The following is a 23,576-nucleotide window of genomic DNA, read 5'->3' as shown; positions in this document are numbered from 1 at the left end:
ATCCACCCATCCATCTATCCACCCATCCACCCATCCATCCATCCATCATCCTTCCATCCATCTGTCCACCCATCCATCCATCCACTCATCCACCCATCCATCCACCCATCCATCCATCCATTCACCCATCCATCCATCCATCATCTATCCATCCATCCGTCCACCCATCCACCCATCCATCTGTCCACCCATCCATCATCCATCCATCCGTTGACCCATCCATCCACCCATCCACCCATCCATCCATCCATCATCCATCCATCCGTCCGTCCACCCATCCATCCATCCATCCACCCATCCATCCATCCATCATTCTTCCATCCATCCGTCCACCCATCCATCCATCCATCCACTCACCCACCCATCTGTCCACCCATCCATCCGTCCATTCACCCATCCATCCGTCCATTCACCCATCCATCCATCCATTCACCCATCCATCCATCCATCATCTATCCATCCATCCGTCCACCCATCCACCCATCCATCTGTCCACCCATCCATCATCCATCCATCCGTTGACCCATCCATCCACCCATCCACCCATCCATCCATCCATCATCCATCCATCCGTCCACCCATCCACCCATCTATCTGTCCACCCATCCATCATCCATCCATCCATCTGTCCATCCATCCACCCACCCACCCATTCACCAATCCATCCGTCAACCCAATCCATCCATCCGCCCACCCATCCATCCTTCCATTCACCCATCCATCCATCTATCATCCATCCAGCCGTCCATCCTCCCTTCCACCCATCCCTCCATCCACCCATCCATCTGTCCACCCATCCAACCATCCATCCATCCGTCCACCCATTCACCCATCCATCCGTCCACCCATCCATCCATCCATCCACCCATCCACCCATCCATCCGTCCACCCATCCATCCATCCATTCACCCATCCATACATCCATACATCATCTATCCATACATCCGTCTACCCATCCACCCATCCATCTGTCCACCCATCCATCATCCATCCATCCGTTGACCCATCCATCCACCCATCCACCCATCCATCCATCCATCATCCATCCATCCGTCCACCCATCCACCCACCCATCTGTCCACCCATCTATCATCCATCCATCCATCCACCCATCCACCCATCCATCCGTCCACCCATCCATCCATCCATCCACCCATCCACCCATCCCTCAGTCCACCCATCCATCCATCCATCATCCATCCATCCATCCATACACCCATTCACCCATCCATCTGTCCACCCATCCATCATCCATCCATCCATCTGTCCATCCATCCACCCACCCACCCATTCACCAATCCATCCGTCAACCCAATCCATCCATCCGCCCACCCATCCATCCTTCCATTCACCCATCCATCCATCCATCATCCATCCAGCCATCCGTCCTCCCTTCCACCCATCCATCCATCCACCCATCCATCTGTCCACCCATCCATCCATCCATTCACCCATCCATCCGTCCACCCATTCATCCATCCACCCATCCATCCATCTCTCCATCCGTCCATCCATCCATCCTACCTTCTCTCTTCACTCTGCCTCTGAATTCGCTTTTCCATCTGTTTCCTCTGTAACTTCTCCCAGGGTGCACTCTCTCCATTCCTCTCCTTCTGTTTCTCCCTCCCTCTCCATCTCCCTCTCCACTTCTCTCTGTGTGCCTGGCCCTGTCTCTGTCTCTCCCATTCTCTCTCTCTCTCTCTCTGACTCTCTAGGTCTCCCTTTTTCTCCTCCACTGTGCATTCATTTTCCTCTTATCTGAATTCTTCGCACTTTCACTGACATCAAAATGCATGCGGCACTTATAAAACTTCGTCATGCACTTTCTCCTCAATTTTATGAAAAATCCTTTAAAGTAGCAATGATGGACTACATACCTCGGTATTTTCACTTCCTTTCTGCCCACCCTACCCTTACATAGACAACACTAAAGCAAGTGTTGACAAAGAGTACATTTCAAACTCAACTTCTCAAAAGCAACATGCATCAGAATGTACTTCTATTACCCTGAAAATGGGAATCCTTTCCCCTACCCCATGCTCTATGAATCAAATATGCAGCACTTCCTCTCTCTTAAATTCCCAATATGCTTTGAGGCATTATCTCGATTAGGAACTTGTGATGCAGTCCGTGGCTGTGGCAGTGAGGGGTGGGCCCAAAGCAGCACAGGGGCAAAGGGAACCTGAGGGTGTAAGGGCTCCCTGTTTACAGAGAAATGATGGGCCACAAAACTGGCTGGAGGTCACCTAGCCTGGCACTCAGATAGCTTGGTGCACCCAATCACATACCATGGACATCCACGCTCTGAAGGTGTGACCTGCTCATGCCTTATGCGTCTAAGGAGGATGATCAATATATGTGGTTGTTTGTATAATGGCAGGTGGCTAAACAGGTGCTCAAGAGGCCACAGAGAAGAGTGGCAACATGCTCCCTGTTACATGTTCTATGAGTTCACATACTGCCTTGGATTGCATTTGGGTGAATTTGCTTAGTGCCAAATATGGCATGGTCAAAAAACCTGACAAAAATATCACTCTGGCTGCAGGTATCAGGACTGGAATAGAAAGGCTGCAAGGAAAATGGCTGTTGCTGCCATGTTGGAAAGATAACCTGTTTTCTCAGAAGGTGCCGCTGCTTCTTTGGCTTGTCCTCTGAAGATTCCATTCAGTTATCAGCTGGCCTCATGCTGATGGGTTTGCCCCAGTAAATCAGCACCCTGATGAGTCCTAAAATCACAAAATGGAAAGAGACAAGCAAACCAGGGCACTCCTTACCCAATAGGTCGTTCTGAGGAAGCCAGTCCACGATTTTCACATTTGTTGCCAACTGGATGTCCTTGGGCCAATGAAGACACTTACATGACCATATCACCCCTTGGGAAAGACGAGTAAAGGCATTGTTCATCTCCGTGAGAGCCTCCTGGGACTGATAGGTGCTCACTATGGAACCCAGGGCCACCAGGACAAAGCCAGAGTCACCAAACTTGGCAATGAAATGCTCAAATTCCTGAAGACAGGGAAGAAAGGAAATAGGTGAATGACATTTGCAAAAGCATAGACAACCCAAAATTAAAGTCACTGTTTACTGAATTCACCCTCCTGTCAGTGCCTAGAGCTCATTGTCTTGAGATTTACCTCATGTTCCCTGGACAGCTCAGTGTCTTCTGTACGATGCTCATACCCACTGTGTCTGGATGACCTTGAAGTCATTTTTGAGAACCTCAAGACACATTTTCCCATATAAATATCTTTTTAAATCACAAAGGGGTGTGGTAGGAGCTTTAGATTATGGTGCCACAAGATCATGTGCCACAAGAGCCTACATTGCACATGAAGTACTGCAGGACTGATATGTAGATCCAGACCTCTGTGTATAACAATGCTTTATGGAAGAAAGAAGTTGAGATGGTAGGAATCTCTTTCTTCATTGAAAACATGACCTAGTTCCAGGGTCCTCATCCCTCACTGTTGGTCTGGAGTGATATAGACATTTGGGACTATTCCAATGCCAAACCAGAGGTGCAGGTGCCTTGGAGAAAGCAGGCCCCTGTCCTGGCCCAGTGGGAGGTGGTGGAACTCCTAGATGCTGATATAGAGATGCTGGGAAAATATGTCTCCTCCATATGCTTATGAGCATTTCTATATCTACTTAATAAGTTTTCTGTTGAGGTTTTTGGCTTTTTTTTTTCCTTGCTTAGGTTTAGATTTTTAGAGTACTTTTATATTGTGTGTATATATGTGTATATACATGTCTGTAAGTGTATATTTATAAATTTGTTGGAAAGACTGTCTTTTCTCCATGGTTGTCTTTAATCCTTTGTCAAAGACCAGTTGACTAAATTTATATGGGTCTATTTCTGGGCTCTTCATCTGTTCTATTGATTGATTTGTTGATTTTTTTGTCAAAGCACAAGGTGTTGGTTGCTGTAGTTTATAGTAAATCACAAAGTTCAGTGATGTTAATCCTCCAAATTTGTTTGTCATCTTTGGGCTCTTTAGAGTTCACCTCTCCACACAAATTTGGGGATTGGTTTGTTAATAGCCACAAAATAACTTGCTGAGATTTTGATTGCGATTGCCTTGAATCTATAGATCAAATTGCAGAGAACTGTCATCTTGACAATATTGGTTCTTCCTGTCATGAATACGGAACCGCTCTTCATTTATTTACTTCTCTAATTTCTTCCACCAGAGTTTTGTATTTTTTCTCATAAACACCTTGAACATACTTTGTTAGATTTATACCAAGTCTTTTATTTTTGGTTGTTCTAATGTAAATAATAATGTGTTTTTAATTTCACATTCCTCTTGTTCATTCCTGGTATACAGGAAAGGGATTTATACTGTGTACTAAACTTATATCCTGCAACATTGCCATAATTGTTTATTAGTTCCAGGACTTTTTTTGTGACTCAGAGTTTCACATGAATCATCAATTCTTCTGTGAACAAATCAGTTTATTTATTCCATCCTTATCTATATATGCCTTTTATTTATTTGTGCCTGTTGCTTCAACTGGAACTTTCTGTATGAGGCTGAAAAGCAGTGGTGAGAGCCATCCTTGCTTTATACCTAATAAGTTATCTCATCACTTTCTTTATATGTCCTTTGATACATAGAAGTTTTTAATTCTGATGAAGTCCAATTTATCTATATTTTCTTTGTGACTCATGCGTTTGGTGTCACATCTACAAATCCTTGACCAAATCCAAGTGCATGCAGATTTATCCCTTTGTTTTCCTCTAAGAATTTTACAGTTTTAACTGTTTGGGTATTTCTTTTAGGCTACTAATCATTTTCAGTTAGTTTTTGTATGTGATGTGAGCAAGGCTCAAAATTTATTCTTTTTCACGTGATATCCAGTTATTCCAGCACCATTTGTTGAAGAGACAATTCTTTCCTTCACTGATTGGTCTTGGCACACTTTTCAAAAATGAATTGGGCCCAGGTATATGAGTCATCTGTATCTATATCTACATCTATATCTATCTATATCTATATCTATATATTGTTTTGGTTACTCAGGATCTCTTTCATCTCCATATATATGTAAAGATTGGCCTTTCCTTTTGTGCAAAAAAGACCATTTCAATATTGCTAGGGATTAGATGTGACCTCTACATTCCTTTGAGTGGTACTGCTATGTTGACAATAATAAGTAGTACAATTCATGGCCTTACATAGATCTTCTTCAATTTCTTTAAGCACATTTGACATTTCTAGTGTATATGTCTTTTTATCTTTGGTTCAATAGGACTCTGTTGTAAATAGAATAATGTATTTAATTTCATTTTCAGATTGTTCAAAGCATGATCCAAAATGGGCAAACAACATGATCCAAAAATGGGCAAAGACCTAAAGAGATTTTCTTCAAAGATGATATATGAATGTCCAGTAAGCTTATGACATGGTGGTATTACAAACATAACTGATATTTGCATATTGATGTAAATCCCTGCATCTTTGCTGGATTCATTTATTAGATCTAGTAGTTATTTTGTGTATATGGATTATTTGAGATTTTCTCTATATAGGATCATGTCATATACAAATCAAGATGTGTTTATTCTTTCCATGCCAATTTGGAGAACTTTTATTTCTTTTTCTTGCCTACTTGCTCTGGCTAAAACATATTTGAAGAGCAGTGGTGTGAATGGGTATTTTTGACTACTGATCCTCAGTGGCACGGGTTCAGTCTATCACCATAGAATATGAAGTCAGCTGTGGGTTTCCCATAAACACTATCATATTGAGGAAGTACCTTTTTAGTCCTACTGTTGTGAATGTTTTTATCATGATAGATTTTGTCAAATATCCTTTCTGCATTTATTGAGATAACATTATTTTCTCCCATCCGTGCTTTTAATGTGCTGTATTACATGGATCGATTTTGTTAGGTTATACCTTATATAAAATATCCTTTATCTCCTGGAAAAGTTTTTATGTAATTCTACTTTGTCTGATATTAACTATTAATTCATTCTGTTAGATAGCCACCCTTAAATGATTCTTAAAGGGTTGTCATCAAGTGCCCTACAAATTAGCTTTAATACAGTTTTGTCAATTCTTACTTCAAAACATCTATTTCTTCCTTCCTCTGCATTTTTTGGCTGTCCCCTGCTCCCAGCCCCTTACTCCATTGGGCCATTGTAGCTCTGTGTGACTCCATACAGCATAACACTATGAGAGCTACCACACCAGACGAAGCCTTAACACTTTTGTTGTCCTTTCATAATTCCATGACTGCTAATGCAAATCTATAATTAAAAATTCAGAAGAGCACAGCAACATGGCAGAGTAAAAGGCTGCATGCTCACATTCCCTCACAGAAACATTAAATAAAAAGCCTAAAAAACAACTAGACACTAACTCAAACAACTATTCAATACTTGGGAAAAGAGTCAGGGATATATAAAAATCAAACATATGCACACTCAAGAAAAAATACACACTGAAAATGGTAGGAATTTCCATGGCAATTTTATTTTCACTTGTCCCACACTTCTCCTGGAATAGCATGCCACAATGCAGAAGTGATAGCCCTGGCTTTGAAGTCATCAGCAGAAGAACAGAACCTATTGTCAATGTTTTAATCCTCTGTGGGCTCCGAAGCGAGAGATTCATCTCTTGCCAGACTTGGAGCTCTGACACTATAAGAATGGCAGTATAGCTCAGATACCAGGTTGGTGGGAGTCTTGCAAAATAATAGGGGACAGCATGGCATGTAAGGGCTTCAGGGATACTGCAGAATTTAGAATCTTGGGGTAAAAGATTATGGATATAAAATGCAGTAAAACACCTAAAACCGTGGGAAGAATGATGAGAATCTTTGGGAACTTAAGACATTAAAAAGTAGCCAAGTATAAAGGAAAAATCAGGTCAATAAACTCATACGCCAAGGTCCAGACAAGACAAATGCCCAGAAAATAGGTGAGAAGTTATGAAAGCCTTCACCCTTCTCTGATCCAAAGGACCAAACATTCCCCACTCCTTGTGTGAAGATCTTCCATGACAGTATGCAAACACTGGCAGGGGTAACTGTTTATTCAAGTGGTCAATTTTCCGCAAAGATCACAAGGCATACCAAAAAAAAAAAAAATGTACTATGTCATTCAAAAAAAATAAACATCTAGAAATGCTCCTTAAAGACAAATGATCATTGGATTTAGAAGGCAAAGACTTTTAAGATATTGACCAAAAATGCGCAGATTGCTAAAGGAGAACATGGAAAAAGATCTAAAGGAAATCACAAAAAAAGTATGTGGAACAAATTGCTAATATTGATAATATCACAAAGAGAAACTACTTTTTAAAAGGAACACATTTCTAGAGATTAAAAAAATACAATTAACAGAATAGAAAAATTCACTGCAAGATTTCAACAGCAGACTCAAACAGACAAAAGGGTCAATGAACTTGAATACAGGTCATTTGAAATTATTAAATCTAAGAAGCAGAAAGGAAAAAGGTTATAGAAAAGTTCGAATAGAGTATAAGGAACTTATGGAACCCTATCATGTAGATTAATAAAGGCACTATGGAAGTCGCAGGAGAAGAGAAAGAGTAGCAAAGAGATTGAAGAAATAATGGCACATGACATGAAATTTATGTACACAACTCTAAAGATAACAAACACAGAAACACAAAAACCTGTCAAAATTAATAAATTAAGGAAAGTAGCAAGAAACAAAGAGACCTCAAAGAAGCCAATTGTCTTTCTATATGTAAATAATACACATTTTTAAAAATAGATGAGAAAATAAATTCATTTGCAATAGCATCAAAAGAATACTTAAGACTGCACTTGACAAAGGAGATGAAAAAAATTTACATTGAAAGCTACAAGACATTGTTGAAAGAAATTAAAGATCAAGACTTCATGGATTAGAAAACTTAATAGTTTTAAGATGTCAGTAATACCCAAGGTGGCCTTCAAACATGCAATCTTTATTTATGTTGAACAACTTTTTAATTTTTGTGAAATACAAAAGCCCATCCTAAAATTCATATGGAATTTCAGAAGATTTGGAGTGCCCAAAACAATTTTGACTAAGAGGTCAAAGTTGAAGGTCCTGAATTCAAAAGTTACTTCAAAGCCACAAAAATCAAATAAATGTGGCATTGGCATAAGGACAGACCTACAGAACAATGAAATAAAATAGAAGGCCAAGAAATAAACCATAATATGTATTAGGTCAAATAACTTTGGGCAAGGATATCAAGACCATTCATTAGGTAAAGGACAGTCTTTTCCACAAACGCTATTGAAAAACTGAATTACCACATGCAAAAGGCTGAGGTCTGACAGTATGCCATATACTAAATTTAGTCAAAATGGATCAAACACCTAAATATATGAACTAAAATTATAAAACTCTTAGATGAAAATACAGGGGAAATTTTCATGCCATTGCATTTAGTAATAATTTCTTGGATATGTCACCAAAAATACAGGGAACAAAATTAAAAATCAATACATTGCATTACATCAAAAAGAAATAGTTTGGACATCAAAGAACACTATGAGCATAGTGAAAAAGCAACCCAGGGAATGGAAAAATAATCACAAATCATCTTTCTAATAAGGGACTGATATCCAGATTACATAAAGAATTCTAACAATTCTGAAAAACAAAACAAAAAACATGATCCAAAAATGGGCAAAGACCTAAAGAGATATTCTTCAATGATGATATATAAATGTCCATTAAGCTTATGACATGGTAAAAATTACTAACTAGAGAAATTCTAATCAAGCCACAATGAGACACCAGTTCATACCCATTAGTTGGCTAATATCAAAAATATATATATATAAAAGTACAAAAACAAGTGTGTTTCATCATGGGTAGCTAATCTCCTTAAAAATTATTTCATGCTGTGGCTTCTCAGTACATAATTATTGTACATGTGGTAATAAAGAATGCAAATGAAAGTACCAACTTACTAAAGCACGTTTACCATCAGGCTAGGACTAGGATAAGGCAGATGAAGAGCCTTGGACATGTTACTTAAGGAGATCCTCAGTCTCAGGATCATGTAAAAGCTAACATAGTACTTCCATGACCCTTAAAAAAGTGCTTCCTTAAAAGTGTGCCCTGTGGTGAGTAATGACAGCAAGATGGCAGCATGGGAAGTCCTAGACATAGGAAGTCCTAGACACTACTTCCCCCTAAGGACATGTTAATTCAGCAACATTTCACAGACTAACTCCCCTTGGGAGAAATCCAAAAGCCAACTGAAAGAGTAGAACACCCCAAGCAAATGTGTAACCAGATTCACCAAAGTCAGCAGATAGTAATCAAAACAAACTCTCACCTGAATCCCTACCCTGGCATGTGCATATACTCCTGCACAAGAATAAAATTAGGCCTTTACCTTACACCACACAAAAAACTCAGCTCAAAGTGGATTAAAGATTTAAACATAAGACCTGAAATTGCGAAGCTCTTAGAAGAAAATGTAGAGGGAAAACTTCATGATATTGAGCAATGAGATAGCACCATGCATGGGCAACAAAACCAAAAATAAACAAGTGGGACTACATCAAACTAAAAAGCTTCTGCACATCAAAAGGAAACCATCAACAGAGTGAAAAGACAACCTACAAAAAGGAAAATATTTGCAAACTAAATACCTGATAAGAGGTTAATCTCAAAAATGTTTAGGAAACCCCTACAACTCAATAGCAAAAAAAATATCTTATGGTCTCATAAAAAATACCACAATGAGGTATCATTTCATACCTGTTAGTATGGCCATTATCAAAGAGCACAAGGGTTGAGGATATGGAGAAATTTCAACCCTTACACACAGTTGCTGTTAGTGCAAAACAGTGCAGCGGTACAGGAAAAGAGTATGGAGATTCCACTAAAAATAAAAATGGATATGCCATATGATCCAGCAATCCCTTTTATGTATACATACCCAAAAGGATTGAAATCAGGATCTCAAAGATCTATCTGCACTCCCATGTTTACTTACTAGTTATTCACAACAGCCAAGATGTGGAAACAGCCTTAATGTCCACTAAAAGATGAATGGTTTAAGAAAAAGTGAGTGTACCATATACTAAATTTAGTCAAAATAGATCAAACACCTAAATATATGAGCATATAATGAAATACTATTTAGTCCTAAAAATGAATGAAATTATACAGCTTGCGAAAATACAGATGAACGTGGAGGCCAATAAGCTAAGTGAAATTAAGGAGTCACAGATTGCCAAATACTGTATAAGTTCACTTATATGAAGTATCTAAAATAGTCAAATTTGTAGAGTCAAAAAGTGGACATTTGTTTCCAGGTGTTCTGGGGAAGGGGAAAATTATTATTCAACAGGTGAAGAGTTTCAGATAAAAAGGTGAATAAGATACAGATCAGTTGCAACACATGGTACTGATAGTCAATTATATGTACTGACTGAAAATTTTGTTAGGGGGTTAGATGTATTGCAGGTATTCTTACAACAAGATTAGAACAGAATAGAAGAACTAAATAATAAAATATAACATGATATTATTGTAAGGTTGGAGGTACCAGAGAGAGAAAGCGAGGACAGTGCAAGTGGAACAAAGACAACACCAAATAGCTCTGTGCCATATAAGGAAGCAGCGGACAGCTCTTCCTGCATTCCAGTCCCGTGACGTGCCGACAAACGCCAGATGCAGACCCCGTCCATTTGGAAGGAGGAGACCTCTGGTTGTCCATCACCCAACCCTGAGCCAATAAAAATTCCCCACACACCCCTGGTATGGCCCACTTCCCCCACACTTCCCTGTGCTTATAAAAACTCCCCACCTGTCTGGTTGAGGGTGATCTCTATGGCCTGTTTTTGTGCAGACTGATGAACCTCGCCCAGGATTGCACTCAAATAAACTGCCTGGCCTTTTGTCGCCTCTCATTGCCTGCTCATTTCAGTTAGAATTTATCTTACAATTATAATGTAATATAACACAATATAGAAGGGAATACATTAGGTATTTTGGCTGTCTCACCCTACTTCACTCCCATGATCCCACTGGCAGGGGCAGCAGCCAGCTCTGCACTGAAGGGCTCTGCATGAAGTCCACATTGCGTGCTAAAGTGTACTTACTGGTGGCAGTGGTTTAACAGGTTTGGCCATTAAGCCTCCGACATACACAGTGTTGGGAAGCAGGGGCCGAGCAAATTCAAAGGCAAAGTCAGAGTTAACAAACCACAGTTCTGCTTTCTTTTGAAGATGAGACAAAACTGGCCTACAGCATCCAGGAAAATGCTCCTTGATGGTGTTGTCAAACGTAGAGTAGATTTTCCAGTTCTTCATGGAGAAATCAAAGAACATCAGAAAATTCTTCACTCGACCCCAGAAGTCCATGCGGTCGGTTAGCAAGGATTGGTATACTGGCACATAAGACAAGGGGCTTGGCAACCCAAAGTCTGCAGAGCCAAATGGGGAGGGAAGAAGGGACACAAATGGTTTCCCAAGCTTCTCAGCAAGCAGGAAAGAACAGAAGTCAAATGCTTCAACAAATACCAGGTCAAAGTTCTCACTTTTTAAGGAATGCATGATATCACTTCTCTTTAGCAAATGACTGCATCGAGTCCCCAGTTGTTCCATTATCTTTACAAAGTTCTCATGTGCTTCTCTGTAAAAAAAATATTTAGTGACAAATGTTCATTAGAGGTATTAATTGCACAATACTTAAGAGAATCTTTGAGTCAATGAAAATATCACAGGTATGAGCATATCTAGCAGCTACCCCACCACCACTACCACCACCTATTTCAACACCGTCCAACACATACCCTCAGCCCTGGTCAATCTGTTGCAGGTGTTCCTATTCCCTAAAGTTTCTCACTTCCTCCTGCCCCTTTCTCTGGCAGATCCAAATCCACACACTGTCAATGTAAATTCAATGTCCTCAGCTTTGGGAGTCATCTCTACCTGTAGCAGATCTCACAATCTAATGTGTACTTGAGATATTCTTTGATGCTCTAACTTTTATCTGTATACTCACTTTTTATGAGTGTCCATCTTGTTTCTCAGCAAAATTGTGGAAGTAACTTGATAACAGAGTCCATCAATATTGATGATAGAGCCTTTTTTTACAAATTATGTAGATTCTACATTTGACAGATTGCCCCACTCAAGGACTTTCTGATAATGATATCAGAACCCAAATTTTAAGCTGAGCCATGAGTTTTATGACTTCCTACTTAGGAATTAAACAATTTAAGAAATAATAATATTAAAAGCTTTCTGAAGCTTACTGGCCTGTCCACTTTATATTTGTTGGAGCATTCACAGAAGTTAATGCTTAAATTTTACTGACACTTAATCAAGGCTGTCATCTATAGCATTATTCCAGGGACTTTTCTCCTTCAATGTTTTCCCATCAGTGCATGCAAAGAAACTGCTCCTTGTTGTACAGTAACTGGTAAAATAGATGAGGAGGCTCCTGACCAGAGTACTGGCAAGTTCAGGTGCTTTGGAACCCCATGGGCTTCCTCGTTGGTTGAAGGATGGTAAGAATCAATTGCCCAACAAACCTATAACCTGTACAACACTATACCAAGTCAGTCATTTAAAGAAGGCCACAGGTTGGGAAGTCATTAACAATATCCAGATCTCCACTTGCTCTTTATGAACAACTTCAAGTGATGCTAATGGATAATTAACTAAAATTATCCTCTGTTGTATTTTTTAAAGATTTCACAAAAAGGATGACTGTCAAATGTTGATAATCAAGGTATGAAGTGTAAATTCCTCACAAGTAAGATATTTATATAATTTATATAATAGTAATTGTATTTGAAATTAAGTTAATTAATTGAAAAAACTTTAAGAAAGGCACTGTGCTCAGTATATGGCATCATATTTAACGTGTGCAGAACCATTCTTCAGAGAAATCTCGCTGGGGGAGAACAAAAAAGATACATAGTGAAAAACACATGACTAACAAAATAGAGTGGTGATAGAGTCAAAGTTTCAAATGCGTACTTTAGATCATATCTCACAGAGGAGAGAATTTAGTCTTGTACTTGAGTAAGGAAGAGGCTTTAGAGAAAAACTTAGATTTGAGTACCACCTTGATTAGTAAAAGAATTTTTAAGGAGAGAAATGGATGTTGGGTCACTGTAATTAACCAGACAAGGAATGAATTTGTGTCTTTCCTCTTTTATGTCAAAGTTGAAGAATTTTCTATAGATACCCAGTGAGACAGAAACTCTCAGGCTCATCTCTCACTGTGTGTCATCAAGATATTTGGGCTTATTTAAAGTGAGTTTAATAGGCCAGAAGTTCAAGGTATGAAATCAATGTTCATAAGCATTTTTCCATCCTTGAGTTTATGTGGGCAGAAGGGAAGAAAAATAAGTATAAAATGGTGGATCTGATTTGCCTACCAACAATGAAGAATTAAATTGTCTATGCTTCTTTTTGTGTTTGGTAGATTATGTACAAGTCTGTAGGTGAGGTGTTTCCAGGAAGATCCAGAAGGAAAAATTCCCTGCACTATACTGAAATACATTCATGCTTTTAGAAAAGTAGACAGTATGCAGACTGGATGATTGGGAATATGAAACCCATCTATTCTACCTATCCATCCTCGCCCCCATTATTGAACTTTCCCTCCATCCATTCATCCATATCAAAACATACACTTCTCTTAAACTCACTCTTAGGATCCATGCAGCCATCCATTCATTTGCATTGCTCAAACAGTAAGTCTTTCATTCAGAGAATAAAAGAAATTACCTGCTATGCAGAGCTTCTGTCATGAACAAATCCAAGTATTTCTTCATGTCTTTCTCCTGATCTTCATGTACATGCCAACTGATAACATGGTATGATGATTTTTTCATTTCTAATTCTAAAAAAAAAAAAGAAGAGACTATTATGGAGATATTTAAATAAGTCACACAACCCTGATTAACATTAGAATAATGATTTCAGAGCTTTGAAGTTTTCTGCTTGTTTGGTTTGATTTCTCCGTCCTTCAGTCTATAAGACCTGGTAGTACTTATAGAGAGCCTCACAAAGATTTGGTCAATTTTATTCAGTTTAAATACTTGAAGTTTCCATGTAAGGCTTTTATTCCAAGGAATTAGCTATTCCTCATTTTGCAGGTAAGAAAACAAAGATGAATGGAGTGCCAGATAATTTGTTGAGGCACATAGACTTACCAGTATACTTTGCATTTAAATATAGATCTTTCTTATTCCAGTTCCCCAGTCCTTTCTCTTTTAAGAAAAAAATCATTTTCATTAATTCAAGTGATATATGCAAAGGTTATTACTCAGCCAAAAAATAACAAAGGCTAAATTAAAAGTGTTGGTCCTCTGCAGCCTTACTTACCAGTCTGGCCTTTCCCCCACAGCCGTGTGTAGCAAACAGACTGACACCATATCTGAACTCTGCAGACATTCAAGCTCCACCTCCCCCCAAAGGTTCTGTGCCTCCTCTGGACAAACTGAGAAAAAAGCCCCAGCATGCCCTCCCCTGGTGTGAGCAAGATCTTCAAACCAAGCAACCCAGACACAGACAAGGGAACCTTCAACTCACTCCCACCTGGAAGCCTCAATAATTGGCACTTAGAGACAAAATATGGCTTTGGCCTTTAAGTGGTCCTAAGTCCTGTGCCTTAGCCAGCCCTATTTGGGTGTGTCAGATTGGGTAGTGTTTCTCAGTTCCACCATGAGCAGTGATCGACACTAGGGTAGGCAGGATCCTGTGACCAACGGGTTGTGTGTCTCAGCCAGGCAATGACCCCATTGTAAACAGTACTTGAGGGCAGGACTGATACTAACAAGCCCACTGAATGGTGTGAAGAAGGACAGTCACCATGTGGCATGATGAGATTCATACTCCTGAAAGTATGTGGTGCACTAGGACCCTTGAAAATGCCTTTGTTGTGCTTCTCATTATATTTCTGTAGCCAAAAAAGATTTTGATAAAAAGAATAACATGAAAAACATGATGACAACCCTCTGACACAACAAGGAGTCAAACCAAGCCCAACTTAACCTCAGGTCTCTCACAATGACTGCTAGGAAGCCCCTAACCTGGATGATACTAGTTGGGACACTCTGAGAAAGAATCCTTTGAGCAGGTTAGAAAGGACACCCACCCCTCAAGGTATATCCAATTAGAACCAAAAGGAATGGAGGAGAGAGAAGAGGCAGAGTGGAAAAGTCGGGAAAGAAACTAAAACAGAGGTCTCAGGTTTGACACATTTGGAATCTAACATCACTTAAAATTATAACAAAAATAAAAAGGATTCAGGTTGGCTTTGGTGCCTCTTCATCAGAGGCTCTAAGTTAACATTACATGAGATGCACCAATGACAAACCTTAATGGTCTTAACTATGGAGCAAAAGTCACAGATATGTCAGAGGGCCCACTAAATTTAAGCAAGTCACCTCTCTATGCTTCAGACTTGAAGGAATATTAAATAGAGGTCAAATGTACACACCTTGTCTTAACTCCTGGAATTAAATATCCCATAGTCAAAAGACCCATTTGTTAAATTGTGTCATTGGAAGCACGGTAACTCTTTCTAACAAGTAATAATTAAAATAAAATTAAGGTTTTGGCATTTATAGTTATCTTACAAAAAGAGATATCAAATACATAAACACAACCCAATGTATCCTAAAATAGTGCCTTCATTCATGAAATCCATTACAAAGGATCTAGTTGGGGAATGACTGATTATCACACTGGTTTTCCATTAGAAGCCTAATTTAGACTACTCTTAAACCTGTAGAGAATGAATGAGTCCTTGCATTGGACTACTATAATGTTAATGCCCTTGTCCCCCATTCCCAATGTTACTGAAATTGCTGGCTATATCTAAGTACTGACAAATACTTTGCAATCACAGATTTGGTTCATATATCCAATTCAATTCCTATTTTAATAAGCTCCCAGCTGCAATATCTCCATCTGTGAAAGACACAAATCATCTCTAAATGCCTCCTCATGAATGGAGTACCAAACAGCCCTCCTCACAATGTTTGCTGCAAAATCTAAACCACATTTGGCTTTCTCCAGTACCAATGTATGAGATTACATCAAAGACATCATCCTCTGCAGCAATTTATTGACCGCACTCACTCACAATATACAAACATTCACAAAGAAGCAAACGAAAGGAGGGGTGCCACTACCCCATGCAAAGCACAAATCATGGCACCTCAGTGCTCCTGAAAAGAATTATTTGGTCAACATCTGTATTGTATATTTTGTGTTCACCTGTATATATATTTATAGAATACATATTCACACATATATATAATCACCTATATATATTCATATATACACATATCATACACATATTATGGGTAGGTAGATAGATGAGTTCTGAAAGGAAATGATAGGTCAAATGGCAGTTGGGTGTGGCAGAATGGATTAAAGATGGCGGTGTGAGAGGAGAGACAGAGGCTTCCTCCTAAAACTGAATACAATTAGAAAATATAGTTGGCACAACTAATCCTGAGACAGCAACAGGAAAGAGGATGATGCCAGACTGCATACACCTGGAGAAAAGAGCAGACCTCATGGAACAGGGTAACATACCAGAGCTGTGGCCAGGCAGGACCCAAGCCCTTTCCCCATCCCAGCTCACTGGTGGGAGGAAGAGAAACACAACAGGGAGGGAGTGGAAGGTCTAGGACTGCTGAATACCTAGCTCCAGAGATCTGCGTTGGGAGCATAAACCTACATTTCATGGTGCTTTCACGATACTCGCATGACTACTGGGTTGGAAAGTTAATACAGGCAGAATTCCTGGAGAGACTGAGATTCCAGCCACTTGTGGAAAGCAGGGATCCATATCTGGCTGCTTTGGGACAAAAGCTTTTAACTGCATGCTTGGCACATTGGTTAAGGCAGTGGAGACAGGCACAGCAGCTAGAAAGTGGGGAACTGCTCTTTCCTCCACCCAGGCACCCAGACCACTACCCTGTGACCCCTGACATTGCTGCAGGGGCTGAGTAGCTCCAGAGTACAGCTTCTGAACACTAGAGGGCGCCATATAAAAATCTTAAATGCCAAAAGAACCTGGTCCAGAGTAAAATAAATGTAACTCCAGAGAAAGATTTAAATGAAATGGACCTTACAATTCTTCCTGAAAGGGAGTTCAAAATAAAAATTATCAACATGCTAATGGAGGTACGGAAAGATATCCAATAATTCAGGAATGAATTCAGGTCAGAGATCCAATTGCTGAAGAGCAAAATGGAGGGTATTAAAAGCAGGTTGGATACAGTCGAGGAGACGATAAATGAAATAGAAACTAGAGAAGAACAATATAAAAGAAGCTGAGGCTCAGAGAGAAAAAAGAATCTCTAAGAATGAAAGAACATTGAGAGAACTGTGTGACCAATCCAAACAGAACAATATTTGCATTATAGAGATACCAGAAGAAGAAGAGAAAGAGAAAGGGATAGAAAGTGTCTTTGAGGAGGTAGTTGTTGAAAACTTCCCCAGTCCGGGAAAGGAGATAGTCTCTCAGGCCATGGAGATGCATAGATCTTCCAACACAAGTGACCCAAGGAAGACAAGATATATAGTAATAAAATTGGCAAAGATCAAGGGAAAGGACAGACTATTAAAAGCAGCCAGAGAAAGAAATAAGATCACATAAAAAGGAAAGCCCATCAAGATAACATCAGACTTCTCAGCAGAAACCTTACAGACCAGAAGGGAGTGGCATGATGTATTTAATGCAATGAAGCAGAAGGGCCTTGAACCAAGATTACTTTATGTAGCAAGATTATCACTTAAATATGAAGGAGGGATTAAACAATTCCCAGATAAGCAAAAGCTGAGAGAATTTACCTCCCACAAAACATCTCTACAGTCTATTTTGGAGGGACTGCTATAGGTGGAAGTGTTCATAAGGTTTAATAGCTGTCACCAAAGGAAATAAAATCACAGTAAAGAAACTAGAACAGCTAATTTCTATGCAAATGTAAAAAATTAAATTAACTATCCCCAAAGTCAATCAAGTGATAGACAACAAATACAGAATATGATACCTAATATATAAAGGATCGAGAAGGAAGAAAAAGGAAGAGAAAAAGAAAAGAACCTTTAGATTGTATTTGTAACAGCATATTAATTGAGTTAAGTTGGAATCTTAGATAGTAAGGAAATTAACCTTGAACCTTTAGTAACCACGAATCTAAAGCCTGCAATGGGAATACGCACATACCTATCACTAATCACCCTAAATGTAAATGGACTGAATGGACCAATCAAAAGACATAGAGTCACTGAGTGTATAAAAAAACAAGAACCATCTATATGCTGCCTACAAGAGACTCACTTTAAACCCAAAGACATACACAGAATAAAAGTGAAGGGATGGAAAAAGATATTTCATGCAACTAAGAGACAGAAAAAAAGATGTCTAAGAAGGAAATAATATTGAGAGACCTGTGTGACCAAACCAAATGGAACAACATTTGAATTATAGGAATACCAGAAGAAGAGGAGAAAGAGAAAGGGGTAGAAAGTGTCTTTGAGGAGGTAGTTCTGAAAACTTCCCCAGGCTGGTAATGGAGATAGTCTCTGAAGCCATGGAGACTTGCAATAGTTGTATCAGACACAATAGACTTCAAAACACAGAAAGTAACAAGAGACACAGAAGGACATTACATAATGATAAAAGCGTCAATTCAATAAGAAGACATAACCATTATAAATATTTATGCTCCCAACACAGGAGCACCCACATATGTGAAACAAATACTAACTGAATTAAAAGGGTAAATAGAATGCAGTACATTCATTCTTGGAGACTTCAACACTCCACTCACTCTGAAAGACAGATCGACCAGACAGAAGATAAGAAAAGGAGACAGAGTCACTTAACACCACAATAGAACAAATGGACCTAACAGACATCTACAGAACTCTACACCCAAATGCAGCAGAATACACATTCTTCAAGAGGGCACATGGAAAATTTTCAAGAATAGATCATATACTAGGCCACAAAAAGAGCTTCAGTAAATTCAAAAATATTGAAATTGTACAAACCAGTTTCTCACAGCACAATGGTATGAAAATGGAAATAAATTACACAAAGAAAATGAAAAATCCCATAAACACATGGAGACTCACAACATTGACCAAAAGATCAATGACCAAATAAAAACAGAGATCAAGCAATATCTGGAGACAAATGACAAAAATAATTCACTGCAAAAATCTGTGGGACACAGCCAAGGCTGTGCTAAGAGGAAAGTTTACAGGCCTACCTCAAGAAAGAAGAACAATCCCATATGAGCAGTCTAAATTCACATTTAATGAAACTAGAAAAAGAACAACAAATGAGGCCCAAAGTCAGTAGAAGGAGGAACATAATAAAGATTAGAGCAGAAATAAATAAAATTGGGAAGAATAAAACAATAGAAAGAATCAATGAAAGCAAGAGCTGGTTCTTTGAGAAAATAAACAATATAGATAAACCCCTAGCCAGACTTATCAAGAAATAAAGTGAGTCTACACACAAACAGAATCAGAAATGAGAAAGGAAAAATCACTACAGACACCACAGAAATACAGAGAATTATTAGAGAATATTGTGAAAAATTATATGCTAACAAACTGGATAACCTAGAAGAAATGGACAATTTTCCAGAAAAATACAACCTTCTAAGGCTGACCAAGGAAGAAACAGAAAATATGAACAGAGTAATTACCAGCAATGAAACTGAACTGGTAATCAAAACCTACCTAAGAACAAAACTCCTGGACAAGATGTCTTCACCACTGAATTTTATCAAACATTTAGTGAAGACTTAATACCCATTCTCCTTAAAGCTTTCCAAAAAATAGAAGAGGAGGGAATACTTCCAAACTCATTCTATGAGGCCAGCATCACTCTAATACCAAAACCAGGCAAAGAGAGCACAAAAAAAGAAAATTACACTCCAATATCCCTCATGAACATAGATGAAAAAATAATCAAGAAAACATTAGCAAACCGAATTCAAAAATACATCAAAAAGATCATCCATCATGATCAAGTTGGATTTATGCCAGGAATGCAAGGATGGTACAACATTCGAAAATCCATCAACATCAACCAGCACATCAACAAAAAGAAGGACAAAAACCACATGATCATCTCCATAGATGCTGAAAAAGCATTTGAAAAATTCAACATCAATTCATTATAAAAACTCTCAACAAAATGGGTATAAAGGGCAAGTACCTCCACATAATAAAGGTCATATATGCAAACCCACAGCCATCATTATACATAACAGCGAGAAGCTGAAAGCTTTTCCTTTAAGATCGGAAACAAGACAAGGATGCCCACTCTCCCCACTTCTATTCAACATAGTACTGGAGGTCCTAGCCATGGCAATCAGAAAACACAAAGAAATAAAAGGCATTCAGGTACGCAAGGAAGAAGTTAAACTGCCCCTGTTTGCAGATGACATGATATTGTACATAAAAAACCCTAAAGAATCCACTCCAAAACTACTAGATCTAATATCTGAAATCAGCAAAGTTGCAGGATACAAAATTAATACACAGAAATCTGTTGCTTTCCTATACACTAACAATCAACTAGCAGAGAGAGAAATCATGAAAACAATTCCATTCACAATTTCATTAAAAAGAATAAAATACCTAGGAATAAATCTAACGAAGGAAGTGAAAGACCTCTACTCTGAAAACTACAAGACACTCATGAGAGAAATTTAAGAAGATACCAATAAATGGAAACACATCCTGTGCTCACGGATAGGAAGCATTTATATTGTCAAAATGGCCATCCTGCCTAAAGCAATCTATAAATTCAATGGAATTCCTATCAAAATACCAACAGCATTCTTCAACAAACTAGAGAAAATCATCCTAAAATTCATATGGAGCCACAAAAGACCTCGAATACCCAAAGCAATCCTGAGAAGGAAGAATAAAGCAGGGGGAATTATGCTCCCAACTTCAAGCTCTACTACAAAGCCACAGTAATCAAGACAATTTGGTACTGGCACAAGAATAGACCCATAGACCAATGGAACAGACTAGAGAGCCCAGACATAAACCAAAACATATATGGTCAATTAATATATGATAAAGGAGCCATGGACATACAATGGGGAAATGACAGCCTCTTCAACAGCTGGTGTTGGCAAAACTGGACAGCTACATGCAAGAGAATGAAACTGGATTATTGTTTAACCCCATACACAAAAATAAACTCGAAATGGATTAAAGACTTGAATGTAAGTCATGAAACCATAAAACTCTTAGAAGACAACATAAGCAAACATCTTCTGAATATAAGCATGAGCAACTTCTTCCTGAACCCAACTCCTCGATAAAGGAAAACAAAAGCAAAAATGAACTCATGGGACTACATCAAACTAAAAAGTTCTTGTACAACAAAGGACATCACCAACAAAACAAAAAGGCCTCCTACAGTATGGGAGAATATATTTGTAAATGATGTATCTGACAAGGGGTTAACATCCAAAATATATAAATAAATTACACACCTCAACACCCAAAAACCAAATAAACCAATAAAAAAATGGACAGAGGTTATGAAGAGACAGTTCTCCAAAGAAGAAAGTCAGATGGCCAACAGACACATGAAAAGATGCTCCACATCACTAATTATCAATTAGTGCAAATTAAAAGCACAATGAGATATCACCTCACACCAGTAAGAATGGCCAGCATCGAAAAGCCTAAGAACAACAAATGTTGGCGAGGGTGCAGAGAAAGCGGAACCCACCTATACTGCTGTTGGGAATGTAAGGCAGTTTAAACATTGTGGAAAGCAATATGGAGGTTCCTCAAAAAACTAAAAATAAAAATACCATTTGACCCTGGAATCCCACTTCTTTGAATATACCCAATGAATACAACTTCTCAGATTCAAAAAGACATATGCACCCCCATGTTCATCACAGCACTTTTTGCAATAGCCAAGATATGGAGGCAACCTAATTGTCCATCTGTAGATGAATGGATAAAGAAGATGTGGTACATATATACAATGGAATACAATTCAGCCGTAACATAGTAACAAATCCTATCATTTGCAACAATATGGATGGAGCTGGAGGACATTATGCTCAGTGAAATAAGACAGGCAGAGAAAGACAAATGTCAAATGATTTCCCTCATTTGTGGAGTATAACAATGAAGCAAAACTGAAGGAACAAAATGGTAGCAGACTCAGAGACTCCAAGAATGAACTAGTGGTTACCAAAGGGGAGGGGTGTGGGAGGGCGGGTGGGGAGGGAGGGAGAAGGGGATTGAGGGGTATTATGTTTAGTACACACGGTGTGGGGCATCAGGGAGAGAACAGTGTATCACAGAGAAGGGACATAGTGGATCTCTGGCAACTTGCTGCACTGATGGACAGTGACTGCATTAGGATATGTGTGGGGACTAGATAATATGGGTAAATGTAGTAACCACATTGTTTTTTCATGTGAAACCTTCATAAGAGTGTATATCAATCATACCTTAATAAAAAATTAAATAAATGAATGAATGAATGAATAAAACTAATAAACAAACAAAACAAACAAACAAACAAATAAATGTAGCAGCAGCCCCAACCTGGGAGAGCAGCTTGAAAAGGTGAAAAAAAAAAAAAAAAAAAACGGCAGTTGGGTAGATTCTGGGAAGATGGTGGAGTGGGAAGAACTGGAAACCTGTCTTTCCACCTAGACTGCAACTGTAGGGGTAGAATGTCTAAAATAATTATTTTTGTAACTCTGCATTCAAACAATGGCTTGCAACTTACAGGGGAATGCCTTCACTATATATTACAGATAATTTCAGATAATGTCAGTTAATTTCACCTCCTACCACAGTAGCAACTACCATCCTCCACCACTCAATCTTGTGGCAGGCAGCTGTACAGATATTCCTAGAACAGCTTGCACACAGGTTTCAGGAGCCAGGATAGGTAGAAAGGAACTTTTCTTCCAAATGTCAGGTATCTTTGCTCTGATTGCTGTTTGCTGCTTTTGATCAAAAAGGTACAGACAAACAGGTAGGCACCCATTGTTTTTGAACCACCCCAAACTGTTGCAATTGAATGGATTTCTAGTGTATTTAAAAGGTTAATGACTTTTTATTCCCAACCTTTTTCTCGCTTTTTCCCTTTGGGAAAAACAATTAAAGGCTAGTACATTAAAAATCACCTACATATACCAGGATTATTAGAAAGTGCCCATTCATGTCCAGGGAGAGTCTCAAAAAAAAAGAAAACAACATAAAAAGACCTAAATTCACACCTTAGGTAGATCCTCACCACAGAGGTAGCTTTAAGTAACCAAAAATAAATAAATAAAAATAAAAAGAAGAACAAGAATTTAAAAAACTTCAAACCCTTGGAAAGGGTTTTAACATACAAAAAATGAAAGTGGTGTCATTGCTACCAATTCTACAGAAATAAGGATTATTAGAGTACCATGAACAATTATACACCAACAAATTGAATAACCTAGATAAAATGGAAAAATTCATAGAAACACAATACCAGTTAAGAATAATCACAAAGAAAGAGAAAATATGAATAGACCTATAACTGGTAAGGAGATTCA

The 23,576-nt window shown here is 38.6% G+C and overlaps 1 protein-coding gene across 1 annotated transcript in view; it reads right to left on the bottom strand.

The window, feature by feature from the left end:
- The window catches only part of LOC140849575 (UDP-glucuronosyltransferase 3A1-like), a 47,641-nt gene that overhangs the window by 5,511 nt on the left and 18,554 nt on the right, over nucleotides 1-23,576 (bottom strand). Inside the window, exons 3-5 of the mRNA XM_073237144.1 lie at nucleotides 13,738-13,852; nucleotides 11,095-11,626; nucleotides 2,775-3,006 (exon numbers count right to left, since the gene is read on the bottom strand). Coding sequence (XP_073093245.1) covers nucleotides 2,775-3,006; nucleotides 11,095-11,626; nucleotides 13,738-13,852 — 879 coding nt within the window. The remainder of the gene's footprint in view (nucleotides 1-2,774; nucleotides 3,007-11,094; nucleotides 11,627-13,737; nucleotides 13,853-23,576) is intronic.

This window comes from Manis javanica, chromosome 1, assembly GCF_040802235.1.
Source record: "Manis javanica isolate MJ-LG chromosome 1, MJ_LKY, whole genome shotgun sequence".
NCBI classification, from domain to species: Eukaryota; Metazoa; Chordata; class Mammalia; order Pholidota; family Manidae; genus Manis; species Manis javanica.
The sequence above is the reverse complement of the archived record's forward strand: the minus strand, read 5'-3'. Positions and strand labels throughout refer to the sequence as shown.